The sequence below is a fragment of the Hyla sarda genome, chromosome 8 (assembly GCF_029499605.1).
Source record: "Hyla sarda isolate aHylSar1 chromosome 8, aHylSar1.hap1, whole genome shotgun sequence".
Lineage (NCBI taxonomy): Eukaryota > Metazoa > Chordata > Amphibia > Anura > Hylidae > Hyla > Hyla sarda.
In genome coordinates, this window is record NC_079196.1 from 10381519 (window position 1) to 10394724 (window position 13206).

General features: G+C 43.6%; 1 protein-coding gene across 1 annotated transcript in view; it reads left to right on the forward strand.

The window, feature by feature from the left end:
- Nucleotides 1–11053, forward strand: part of ADCY5 (adenylate cyclase 5) — a 138308-nt gene extending 127255 nt beyond the window's left edge. The window contains exons 20-24 of the mRNA XM_056536606.1: nucleotides 747–879; nucleotides 2935–3198; nucleotides 5412–5616; nucleotides 10115–10239; nucleotides 10325–11053. Coding sequence (XP_056392581.1) covers nucleotides 747–879; nucleotides 2935–3198; nucleotides 5412–5616; nucleotides 10115–10239; nucleotides 10325–10453 — 856 coding nt within the window. The 3' untranslated portion in view covers nucleotides 10454–11053. The remainder of the gene's footprint in view (nucleotides 1–746; nucleotides 880–2934; nucleotides 3199–5411; nucleotides 5617–10114; nucleotides 10240–10324) is intronic.
- Nucleotides 11054–13206: the final 2153 nt, after the last annotated feature.

A 13206-nucleotide genomic window follows, 5' to 3' on the forward strand; every position in this document is an offset into this window, starting at 1 on the left:
CTGATATCTCTATGGGATCAGGATATATAGTAGTTATACACCTCTCCTCCAGCTCTATCTGTATACTGCTGCTGATATCTCTATGGGATCAGGATATATATAGTAGTTATACACCTCTCCTCCAGCTCTATCTGTATACTGCTGCTGTTATCTCTATGGGATCAGGATATATAGTAGTTATACACCTCTCCTCCAGCTCTATCTGTATACTGCTGCTGCTATCTCTATGGGATCAGGCTATATAGTAGTTATATACCTCTCCTCCAGCTCTATCTGTATACTGCTGCTGGTATCTCTATGGGATCAGGCTATATAGTAGTTATATACCTCTCCTCCAGCTCTATCTGTATACCACTGCTGCTATCTCTATGGGATCAGGCTATATAGTAGTTATATACCTCTCCTCCAGCTCTATCTGTATACCACTGCTGCTATCTCTATGGGATCTGGATATATAGTAGTTATACACCTCTCCTCCAGCTCTATCTGTATACTGCTGCTGTTATCTCTATGGGATCAGGATATATAGTAGTTATACACCTCTCCTCCAGCTCTATCTGTATACTGCTGCTGTTATCTCTATGGGATCAGGATATATAGTAGTTATACACCTCCCCTCCAGCTCTATCTGTATACTGCTGCTGTTATCTCTATGGGATCAGGATATATAGTTAGGACGTCCATGTTGTCCCTGGAGTCATATTTAGCAGCCCCTGATCAGACATCATCTCCTTGTGTCTCGACAGCACGGATGGCGCCCCCCGGGTCACCCTGAAGATCGCCACCCCCGTTATCATCAGTGTCTTCGTGCTGGCGCTCTACCTCCACGCTCAGCAGGTGGAGTCCACGGCCCGGCTGGACTTTCTGTGGAAGCTTCAGGTACAGGAGGGATCTCCGCTCACGTGTCTCCTGCCCGCCTGTATACTGACATGTGCCGCAGACTGTATATATATTTATACAAAGTATACACAATGGCCCTGATTTATTTTCAGGGGGTTATTTTTTTCTCACACGTATTTATCAATGTTTCGCATATGCCGGAAAAAAAAAAAGTGGAAAACAAATAAATAAAGCAAAGTAACTCTGCACCAGGACGTAACTAATTCATGGCCATTAATGGGTTAACAAGCAAGAAGTAAAAAAAAAAATTTAAATAAAAAAAAAAAAAAGAGAGAAAAAAACCTGCACTTTTTAACAGATTCTACGCACCTCAAGGCAGTCGGGTTTTCAAGTTCAGTAATTCACTATTTCTCTGGTGGGTTTTTAAATACAACTGTCACGAACACGCCCCCTAATTATGCAAACACGCCCCCTAATTATGCAAACCACTAGATAGATAGATATGAGATAGATATGAGATAGATAGATGGATAGATAGATATGAGATAGATAGATAGATATGAGATAGATAGATATGAGATAGATAGATGGATAGATATGAGAGAGATAGATATGAGATAGATAGATGGATAGATATGAGATAGATAGATGGATAGATAGATATGAGATAGATATGAGATAGATATGAGACAGATAGATATGAGATAGATAGATATGAGATAGATAGATATGAGATAGATAGATATGAGATAGATAGATATGAGATAGATAGATAGATATGAGATAGATAGTTAAGAGATAGATAGATATGAGATAGATAGATACATATGAGATAGATATGAGATAGATAGATATTAATTAGATAGATGATAGATAGATAGATAGATATGAGGTAGATAGATGGATAGATAGATATGAGATAGATAGATATGAGATAGATATGAGATAGATAGATAGATAGATAGATATGAGATAGATAGATATGAGATAGATAGATAGATATGAAATAGATAGATGATAGATAGATAGATATGAGATAGATAGATGGATAGATATGAGAGAGATAGATATGAGATAGATAGATGGATAGATATGAGATAGATAGATGGATAGATAGATATGAGATAGATATGAGATAGATATGAGACAGATAGATATGAGATAGATAGATATGAGATAGATAGATATGAGATAGATAGATATGAGATAGATAGATATGAGATAGATAGATATGAGATAGATAGATAGATAGATATGAGATAGATAGTTAAGAGATAGATAGATATGAGATAGATAGATACATATGAGATAGATATGAGATAGATAGATATTAATTAGATAGATGATAGATAGATAGATAGATATGAGGTAGATAGATGGATAGATAGATATGAGATAGATAGATATGAGATAGATATGAGATAGATAGATAGATAGATAGATATGAGATAGATAGATATGAGATAGATAGATAGATATGAAATAGATAGATGATAGATAGATAGATATGAGATAGATAGATGGATAGATATGAGAGAGATAGATATGAGATAGATAGATGGATAGATATGAGATAGATAGATGGATAGATAGATATGAGATAGATATGAGATAGATATGAGACAGATAGATATGAGATAGATAGATATGAGATAGATAGATATGAGATAGATAGATATGAGATAGATAGATATGAGATAGATAGATATGAGATAGATAGATAGATAGATATGAGATAGATAGTTAAGAGATAGATAGATATGAGATAGATAGATACATATGAGATAGATATGAGATAGATAGATATTAATTAGATAGATGATAGATAGATAGATAGATATGAGGTAGATAGATGGATAGATAGATATGAGATAGATAGATATGAGATAGATATGAGATAGATAGATAGATAGATAGATAGATATGAGAGATAGATAGATATGAGATAGATAGATAGATAGATAGATATGAGGTAGATAGATAGATAGATAGATAAGAGATAGATGGATAGATATGAGATAGATAGATGGATAGATAGATATGGGGGTGCATGGCTCCAGTTTCCCTCCTTCTTACATTGTGTCTTGTCTTTAGGCCACTGAGGAGAAGGAGGAGATGGAGGAGCTCCAGGCCTATAACCGCCGTCTCCTGCACAACATTCTCCCTAAGGACGTGGCGGCGCACTTCCTGGCGCGGGAGAGACGCAACGACGAGCTGTACTATCAGTCCTGCGAGTGCGTGGCCGTCATGTTCGCTTCCATCAGTAACTTCTCCGAATTCTACGTAGAACTCGAGGCCAACAATGAAGGCGTGGAGTGTCTGCGGCTCCTCAATGAGATCATCGCCGACTTCGACGAGGTGAGGATGTGGGGAAAAAGCTAAAAGTGCGACAATTTATATAGAAGGTCCAGATGCATGTGGGTGGATGAAGGGGGTGTTACCACCTGGTCACTGCTCACATCCAGAGCTGCATCGACACAGCCCTCCAGCGCCAAGCTCCACCAATCCCTTATACCAGTGTTTCCCCATCAGGGTGCCGCAAGCTGTTGCAAAACTACAACTCCCAGCAAGCCCGGACGCATGTTGGGAGTTTTGAAACTGGACGCAGCCTTACGAAATGCGCACAGCATATAGTAAATTTGTGAGCGATACACAGCTAGGAGAAATGACCTCAGCACAGACCATTTCACACTGAAAGGAAAAGTGACTGTGTTAAAGGGGTATTCCAGGAAAAAAACTTTTCATATATATCAACTGGCTCCAGAAAGTTAAACAGATTTGTAAATTACTTCTATTAAAAAATCTTAATCCTCTCAGTACTTATGAGCTGATGAAGTTTAGGTTGTTCTTTTCTGTCTGAGTGCTCTCTGATGACACGTGTCTCGGGAACCACCCAGTTTAGAAGAGGTTTGCTATGGGGATTTGCTTCTAAACTGGACGTTTCCCGAGACAGGTGTCATCAGAGAGGATTTAGACAGAAAAGAACAACCTTAACTTCAGAAGCTCATAAGTACTGAAAGGATTAAGATTTTTAAATAGAAGTAATTTACAAATCTGTTTAACTTTCTGGACCCAGTTGATATATATATAAAAAAAAGTTTTTTCCTGGAATACCCCTTTAAGTGCTGTATTGCATTGCTGATCGGTAAAAGGTTTTTACAGTAATGTTGTTATTCAAGATGCCAACGTCTATTTCTTAACGTTTAACCCCTTAAGGCCACAGGCAATGTCATTTTTGCATTTTCATTTTTAAGAAAGAACCATAACAACCTTCTAAGGACCATAAGGGTCTATTCACACCGGGTGCTGCCAACGATTGCGGGGGGGCCGTGATCAGAGATCGTATCCCCTATCCTTTGGATAAGACGTCTAGCAGCGGAGTACTCCTTTAAAACTCAGGGTGTGCTGGGAGTTGTAGTTGTGTACCATATAGAGAGACACATGTTAGAGCAGCGATCCCCATCCTATGATTCTCCAGATGTTGCAAAACTACAACTCCCAGCATGTCCTTAATGTCAAGTCATAGTGTTTTCTCTCAAAGCTGCTTTGGGCAATAAAGACTTTTTTTGCGCCAAAATACATTAAAAAACAAAACGGAAACGGCTAAATTCTTAAAGGGGTACTCCGGCCCTAATATATCTTATCCCCTATATCAGTGGTCTCCAACCTGCGGACCTCCAGATGTTGCAAAACTACAACTCCCAGCATGCCCGGACAGCCAAAGGCTGTCCGGGCATGCTGGGAGTTGTAGTTTTGCAACATCTGGAGGTCCGCAGGTTGGAGACCACTGCCCTATACCAAGCATAGGGGTTAAGATGTCTGATCGCGGTGGTCTCGCTGCTGGGGACCCTCGCAATCTGTCATTCAGCACCCACCTTTGCAAGCTCTTCGCAGCGCTGCGGAGAGCTTGCAAAGGTGGGTGCTGAATGACAGATTGCGGGGGTCCCCAGCAGCGGGACCCCCATGATGTTTTCTCTCAAAGCTGCTTTGGGCAATAAAGTCGCATTGCATGCGACTTTTTTTCCGCCAAAATACATTAAAAAACAAAATGGAAATGGCTAAATTCTTAAAGGGGTACTCCGGCCCTAATATATCTTATCCCATATACCAGTGGTCTCCAACCTGCGGACCTCCAGATGTTGCAAAACTACAACTCCCAGCATGCCCGGACAGCCAAAGGCTGTCCAGGCATGCTGGGAGTTGTAGTTTTGCAACATCTGGAGGTCCGCAGGTTGGAGACCACTGCCCTATACAAAGCAAAGGGGTGATCTCGCTGCAGGGGACCCCCGCAATCTGTCATTCAGCACCCACCTTTGCAAGCTCTCCGCAGCGCTGGAGCGCTGCGGAGAGCTTGCAAAGGTGGGTGCTGAATGACAGATTGCGGGGGTCCCCAGCAGCGGGACCCCCATGATCAGACATCTTAACCCCTATGCTTTGGATAGGGGATAAGATGTATTAGGGCCGGAATACCCCTTTTTAAATAAATTCCCCCCCCCCCCCTATATCTCCCAGAATACATTGCAGCAGAGTTAACCCCTTCTAGTCCTGTACTGATCTCGGCCTCTCCACAGATAATCAGCGAGGACGAGTTCCGTCAGCTGGAGAAGATAAAGACGATCGGCAGCACCTACATGGCGGCCTCAGGGCTGAACGACACCACCTACGACAAGGTCGGGAAGTCGCACATCAAGGCGCTGGCGGATTATGCAATGAGGCTGATGGATCAGATGAAGTACATCAATGAGCACTCCTTCAACAACTTCCAGATGAAGATCGGTGGGTGAAGGGGGGGGGGGGACAGTAGGGTTGTCAGGGCATGATGGGAGTTGTAGTTTTGCAATGGCTGGAGAGGGTTCAGGTCACAGGTTCAGGAACACTGCAGTGGAGGCTGATCGCCTGCCTGTAGCCTGTCAGGGCATGATGGGAGTTGTAGTTTGGAAACACTTGCACAGAATTGTTCCCGAAACTATGGCTCTCCAGCTATGGCAAAACTACAACTCCCATCATGCCCCGACAGCCTTCAGCCGATCAACAGGTTTGGGAAGACTGCTTTACATGTTGATAAGCCAAAAGGTGTCAGGGCATGATGGGAGTTGTAGTTTTGTTCGAGAAGTTTAGGAATACTGCCGCATATGCTGATCGGCTGAAGGCTGTCAGGGCATGATGGGAGTTGTAGTTTTGCAACGTTTGTAGAGCCACAGGTTTGGAAACAATGCTGTACAAGCATTTCAGAACGACAACTCCCATCATGCCCTGACAGCCTTCAGCCGATCAGCATGTGCAGCAGTATTCCTAAACTTCTCGAACAAAACTGACATACTGAACCTGTTGATATTCTGAAGGCTGTCAGGGCATGATAGAGAGAGGTGTGTATATAGATACATATGAGATAGATAGGTAGATAGATAGATATGAGATAGATAGATATGAGATAGATAGATATGAGATAGATAGATATGAGATAGATAGATAGATATGAGATAGATAGATAGATAGATAGATAGATATGAGATAGATAGATATGAGATAGATAGATATGAGATAGATAGATATGAGATAGATAGATAGATATGAGATAGATAGATAGATATGAGATAGATAGATAGATAGATAGATAGATATGAGATAGATAGATAGATATGAGATAGATAGATAGATATGAGATAGATAGATAGATATGAGATAGATAGATAGATAGATAGATAGATATGAGATAGATAGATAGATAGATAGATAGATAGATAGATATGAGATAGATAGATAGATATGAGATAGATAGATAGATATGAGATAGATAGATAGATAGATATGAGATAGATAGATAGATAGATATGAGATAGATAGATAGATAGATATGAGATAGATAGATAGATAGATATGAGATAGATAGATAGATATGAGAATGAGATAGATAGATAGATATGAGAATGAGATAGATAGATAGATATGAGAGAGAGAGATAGATATGAGATAGATAGATATGAGATAGATAGGTAGATATGAGAGAGATGTATACACACACACCCATCTCTCTTATCTATATATATATATATATATATATACACACACACATGCACTGCTCAAAAAAAATATAGTGAACCCTGCGATAACACATCCTAGATCTGAATGAATGAACTAATCGTATAAAATACTTTCCTCTTTACATAGTTGAATGCGCTGACAACAAAATCACAAAAATTATCAATGGAAATGAAATGTATGAACCCCTGGAGGTCTGGATATGGAGTCACTCAAAATCACAGAGGAAAACCCCACTACAGGCTGATCCAACTTTATGTAATGTCCTTAATACAAGTCCCAATGAGGCTCAGTAGTGTGTGTGGCCTCCATGTGCCCGTATGACCTCCCTACAACGCCTGGGCATGATCCTGATGAGGTGGAGGATGGTCTCCTGAGGGATGTCCTCCCAGACCTGGACTAAAGCATCCACCAACTCCTGGACAGTCTGTGGTGGATGGAGCGAGACGTCCCAGATGTGCTCAATCGGATTCAGGGGAACGGGCGGCCAGTCCATAGCATCAATGCCTTCCTCTTGTAGGAACTGCTGACACACTCCAGCCACATGAGGTCTAGCATTGTCTTGTATTAGGAGGAACCCAGGGCCAACCGCACCAGCATATGGTCTTACAAGGGGTCTGAGGATCTTATCTCGGTACCTAATGGCAGTCAGGCTACCTCTGGTAAGAACATGGAGGGCTGTGCGGCCCCCAAAGAAATGCCACCCCTCACCATTACTGACCCACCACCAAACCGGTCATGCTGGAGGATGTTGCAGGCAGCAGAACGTTCTCCACAGCGTCTCCAGACTCTGTCACGTCTGTCACATGTTCTCAGTGTGAACCTGCCTTCATCTGTGAAGAGTACATTTGCCAATCTTGGTGTTCTCTGGCAAATGCCAAACGTCCTGCACGGTGTTGGGCTGTAAGCACAACCCCCACCTGTGGACGTCGGGCCCTCATACCACCCTCATGGAGTCTGTTTCTGACCGTTTGAGTGGACACATAAACATTTGTGTCCTGCTGGAGGTCATTTTGCAGGGCTCTGGCAGTGCTCCTCCTGCTCCTCGTTGCACAAAGGTGGAGGTAGCGGTCCTCCTGCTGGGTTGTTGCCCTCCTACGGCCTCCTCCACGTCTCCTGATGTACTGGCCTGTCTCCTGGTAGCGCCTCCATGCTCTGGACACTACGCTGACAGACACAGCAAACCTTCTTGCCACAGCTCGCATTGATATGCCATCCTGGATGAGCTGCACTACCTGAGCAACTTGTGTGGATTGTAGACTCCGTCTCATGCTGCCACTAGAGTGAAAGCACCGCCAGCATTCAAAAGTCACCAAAACATCAGCCAGGAAACATAAGAACTGAGAAGTGGTCTGTGGTCACCACCTGCCGAACCACTCCTTTATTGGGGGTGTCTTGCTAATTGCCTATAATTTCCACCTCCACCTCATCAGGAGCATGCCCAGGCGTTGTAGGGAGGTCATACGGGCACGTGGAGGCCACACACACTACTGAGCCTCATTGGGACTTGTATTAAGGACATTACATAAAGTTGGATCAGCCTGTAGTGGGGTTTTCCACTGTGATTTGGAGTGTGACTCCATATCCAGACCTCCAGGGGTTAATATATTTGATTTCCATTTATAATTTTTGTGTCATTTAGTTTTCAGCGCATTCAACTATGTAAAGAGGAAAGGATTTCACACGATTAGTTCATTCAGATCTAGGATGTGTTATCTTAAGTGTTGACTATATTTTTTTGAGCAGTGTATATATAGTAGTACACCTGGTGTCCAAAGGAGCAGGTAACCCTGGGACAGGTAAAGTGTACAGAAAATGTAATACCACTCTGTACTGTAGGGGGCGCTACCAGACACCAGTCAGTGCATACACTTCAGTAATACAGGTAAAGAGTACAGAACATGTAATACCTCCCTGTACTGTAGGGGGCGCTACCAGACACCAGTCAGTGCATACACTTCAGTAATACAGGTAAAGAGTACAGAACATGTAATACCTCCCTGTACTGTAGGGGGCGCTACCAGACACCAGTCAGTACATACACTTCAGTAATACAGGTAAAGAGTACAGAACATGTAATACCTCCCTGTACTGTAGGAGACGCTACCAGACACCAGTCAGTGCATACACTTCAGTAATACAGGTAAAGAGTACAGAACATGTAATACCTCCCTGTACTGTAGGAGGCGCTACCAGACACCAGTCAGTGCATACACTTCAGTAATACAGGTAAAGAGTACAGAACATGTAATACCTCCCTGTACTGTAGGAGGCGCTACCAGACACCAGTCAGTGCATACACTTCAGTAATACAGGTAAAGAGTACAGAACATGTAATACCTCCCTGTACTGTAGGAGACGCTACCAGACACCAGTCAGTGCATACACTTCAGTAATACAGGTAAAGAGTACAGAACATGTAATACCTCCCTGTACTGTAGGAGACGCTACCAGACACCAGTCAGTGCATACACTTCAGTAATACAGGTAAAGAGTACAGAACATGTAATACCTCCCTGTACTGTAGGAGGCGCTACCAGACACCAGTCAGTGCATACACTTCAGTAATACAGGTAAAGAGTACAGAACATGTAATACCTCCCTGTACTGTAGGAGGCGCTACCAGACACCAGTCAGTGCATACACTTCAGTAATACAGGTAAAGAGTACAGAACATGTAATACCTCCCTGTACTGTAGGAGACGCTACCAGACACCAGTCAGTGCATACACTTCAGTAATACAGGTAAAGAGTACAGAACATGTAATACCTCCCTGTACTGTAAGGGGCGCTACCAGACACCAGTCAGTGCATACACTTCAGTAATACTGGTAAAGAGTACAGAACATGTAATACCTCCCTGTACTGTAGGGGGCGCTACCAGACACCAGTCAGTGCATACACTTCAGTAATACTGGTAAAGAGTACAGAACATGTAATACCTCCCTGTACTGTAGGGGGCGCTACCAGACACCAGTGCATACACTTCAGTAATACAGGGGTTTTACCAGTGAATGCCCATTTTGATTGGTCGGTTCTTCCGGCCATTGACACGTTTCACAGATCTGGACTGTCCATAGCATTGTATGTTGAGTCTGGTTTCAGCTTACGATGGTCCAGAAAAGACCATTGTATGCTGAAACTCTTGTATGTTGAGGCCATTGTAAGTTGAGGGATCACTGTATAGATATCTGCCATATATGATGCCTGTATTATCTCTCATGTCATTTCTCAGGACTCAACATCGGACCTGTGGTCGCCGGCGTCATAGGAGCTCGTAAACCGCAGTACGATATTTGGGGGAACACTGTAAACGTGGCGAGTCGCATGGACAGCACTGGGGTCCCCGAGCGGATTCAGGTGGGTAGATGGCGCTGTACAGGTGGTGACGCTGCGGTTCAGAACCGTTCATTCGCTCAGCCCCTTCTCTCTTGTCGCGTTTCAGGTGACGGCGGATCTGCAGCAGGTCCTGGCCGCCTGTAACTACTCGCTGGAGTGCCGAGGGGTGGTCAAGGTGAAGGGCAAAGGGGAGATGACCACCTATTTTCTAAATCAAGGACCCTCCAGCAGCTAGCGAGGCGGGAGAAGCTCGAGCTACCACCGTGCACTGATACACGTCCGACATAACCCGCCGGCGAGGAGCCAACGCGGCTGCTGAGCCGCCACACAAACCGGGAGCTCCAGTGCGGCTGACGGGTGTTTGACCAAAGATCACACGGACTCCTGGGGGAGACGGGAAGGAGACGAGCGGAGGGCGGAATATTTATTGAAAACGACTCATTGATTTCCTCTATGAAGGAAGGAATGTATTACGGTACCAGACCGACGGCAATGTACATGGATCGCTAGGACCGAAACGCGTCAGAACCGTCCTGTGGCCTTTTTTTTTCCTTGTGACCAGACCAGAGCCCACCCCATGGGATCCCCGAAACCCAATACTGATGGATGAGGGGGCAGGAAACCGATATCTCCATATTTATTAATAGAGCTGGGAAGATTCTGGTTACACGTAAACGTAAAGTGAACCCGTCGCCTGTCTCCGGCCGAGGGGGCCATTTATAGAGGGTTGAAAGATTACTGCATACAACAGTGTTCCCCAAACAGGGTGCTTCCAGCTGTTGCAAAATTACAACTCCCAACATGCCCGGACAGCTAGAGGCTGTCCAGGCATGCTGGAAATTGTAGTTTTGCAACAGCTGGAGGCACCCTGGTTGCAAAACATTGCCCTAGTCTAGTGTATGCTATGGGTATTTCCTTTTACTCTGGACAGTTCCTAAAATGGACAGAGATGTCAGCAGAGAGCACTGTGTTTCAAAAAGAAAAGAATTTCCTCTGTAGTATTCAGCAGCTAATAAGTACAGGAAGGATTAAGATTTTTAACAGAAGTAATTTACAAATCTGTTTAACTTTCTGGCACCAGTTGATTTAAAAAAAAAAAAAAAAAAAAAAAAAAAAAGTTTTTCACCGGAGTACCCCTTTAAACATATTTGTAAAACACTTCTATTTAAAAATCTTAATCCTTCCAGTACTTATCAGCTGCTGCATGCTCCACAGGAAGTTGTCCACAGTGCTCTCTGCTGACACCTCAGTCCATGTCAGGAACTGTCCAGAGTAGGAGCAAATCCCTATAGTAAACCTCTTCTGCTCTGGACAGTTCTTGCCGAGTAGTCTCCTCCCTTGCGGCGCACGACGGTTCACTTTATGGCCGTGCCCCTGACTCGCCGTAAAGATCTGCACCTTTTTTGTAATTTTTATTTTGTAATATTTTAGCGTGGAGATCTAGTAAAAAAAATAAAATTAAATAAAAAAAAAAATTAAAAAAAGATATATATATAAAAAACAAAAATCACAGATGATATATTTTGTAAATTGTATACAAAGGCTGACGCCAAGTGAACTGCGCACACGACGTGTATCCATTCTGTATAGTTACCAGTCGCTTTTCTCATTTCTTCAGCTTTTTCTGCATTTTCTCTGGTTACAGACCGGGCAGCTTTATTAGTGCCGCACTATACAGCAGAACGGACATGCATGTGCGCCCCCCTCTGAATATTGCAAAAATGTGGGGGCACCCGGGGATCACAAGGTTAGACTTGTGGGGGGAAACAAGGTCCAGGCTGCAAGGAGAGCGTATGCCGGTGCGGCATTTATGGCCTAGTTCACACTACAGTTGTGCCATTGGAGGAAAATACACAATGTATTGGGGGTCCGAGCACAGACAGGCAGGGGCCCCATAGACTGGGGTACTCCCGTGGAAAGCTTTTATTTATTTATTTATTTTTTAAATCAACTGGTGCCATAAAGTTAAACAGATTTGTAAATCACTTCTATTAAAAAAAATCTTAATCCTTCCAGTACTTTTTAGGGGCTGTATACTACAGAGGAAATGCTTTTCTTTTTGGATTTCTCTTCTGTCACGACCACAGTGCTCTCCGCTGACCTCTGCTGTCCATTTTAGGAACTGTCCAGAGCAGAGGTCAGCAGAGAGCACTGTGGTCGTTTCAAGAGAAATCCAAAAAGAAAAGTATTTCCTCTGTAGTATTCAGCAGCTAATAAGTACTGGAAGGATTAAGATTTTTTAATAGAAGTAATTTACAAATCTGTTTAACTTTCTGGCACCAGTTGATTAAAAAGAAAAAGTTTTCCACGGGAGTACCCCTTAAAGAGGTATTCCGGCTTTATACATCCGCTGGGGATCTCTGCGATCTCTGTGCAGCCCGCTGCATTCTGTGTCAGACACTGCCTCCGAGACGGGGACGGCCGTCACGCCCCCTCCCATGGACATGAATGGAGGGGGCGTGGTGTGATGTCACTAGGGGGCGTGGCCATGCCATCACGTCCCCGTCTTGGAGACAGCACAGAATGCCGGCGGGCTCCACTGAGATCACGGCGGTCCCCAGCGATCATACATACCTTTGGATAGGGGATAAGATGTATAAAGCCGGAATACCCCTTTAATGGACTGGCCATCTACATCTTTATACTTGGACCCGAAGCGCAGCGAGTCACACTATAGGGTCCAAGTATAAGCTTGGAAAATGACCTGATAATAATAACTCTTTATTTATATAGCGCACACAGATTCCGCAGCGCTGTACACTCATATGGGTTTCCTGTCCTCAATAGGGCTCACAATCTGAACCCATCAGTATGTTTTTTGAAGTGTGGGAGGAAACAGGAGTACCCCCTGAGGAAATGCAAGCGGAAAAACACGTAGAGAACATAACTCTTTGCAGATGTCCTTGGTGGGATTTGAACCCAGGACCCCTGATCGTGGACACCGATATGATGGCACAATCATAGTGTGAATGCAGCCTAAGAGACCCA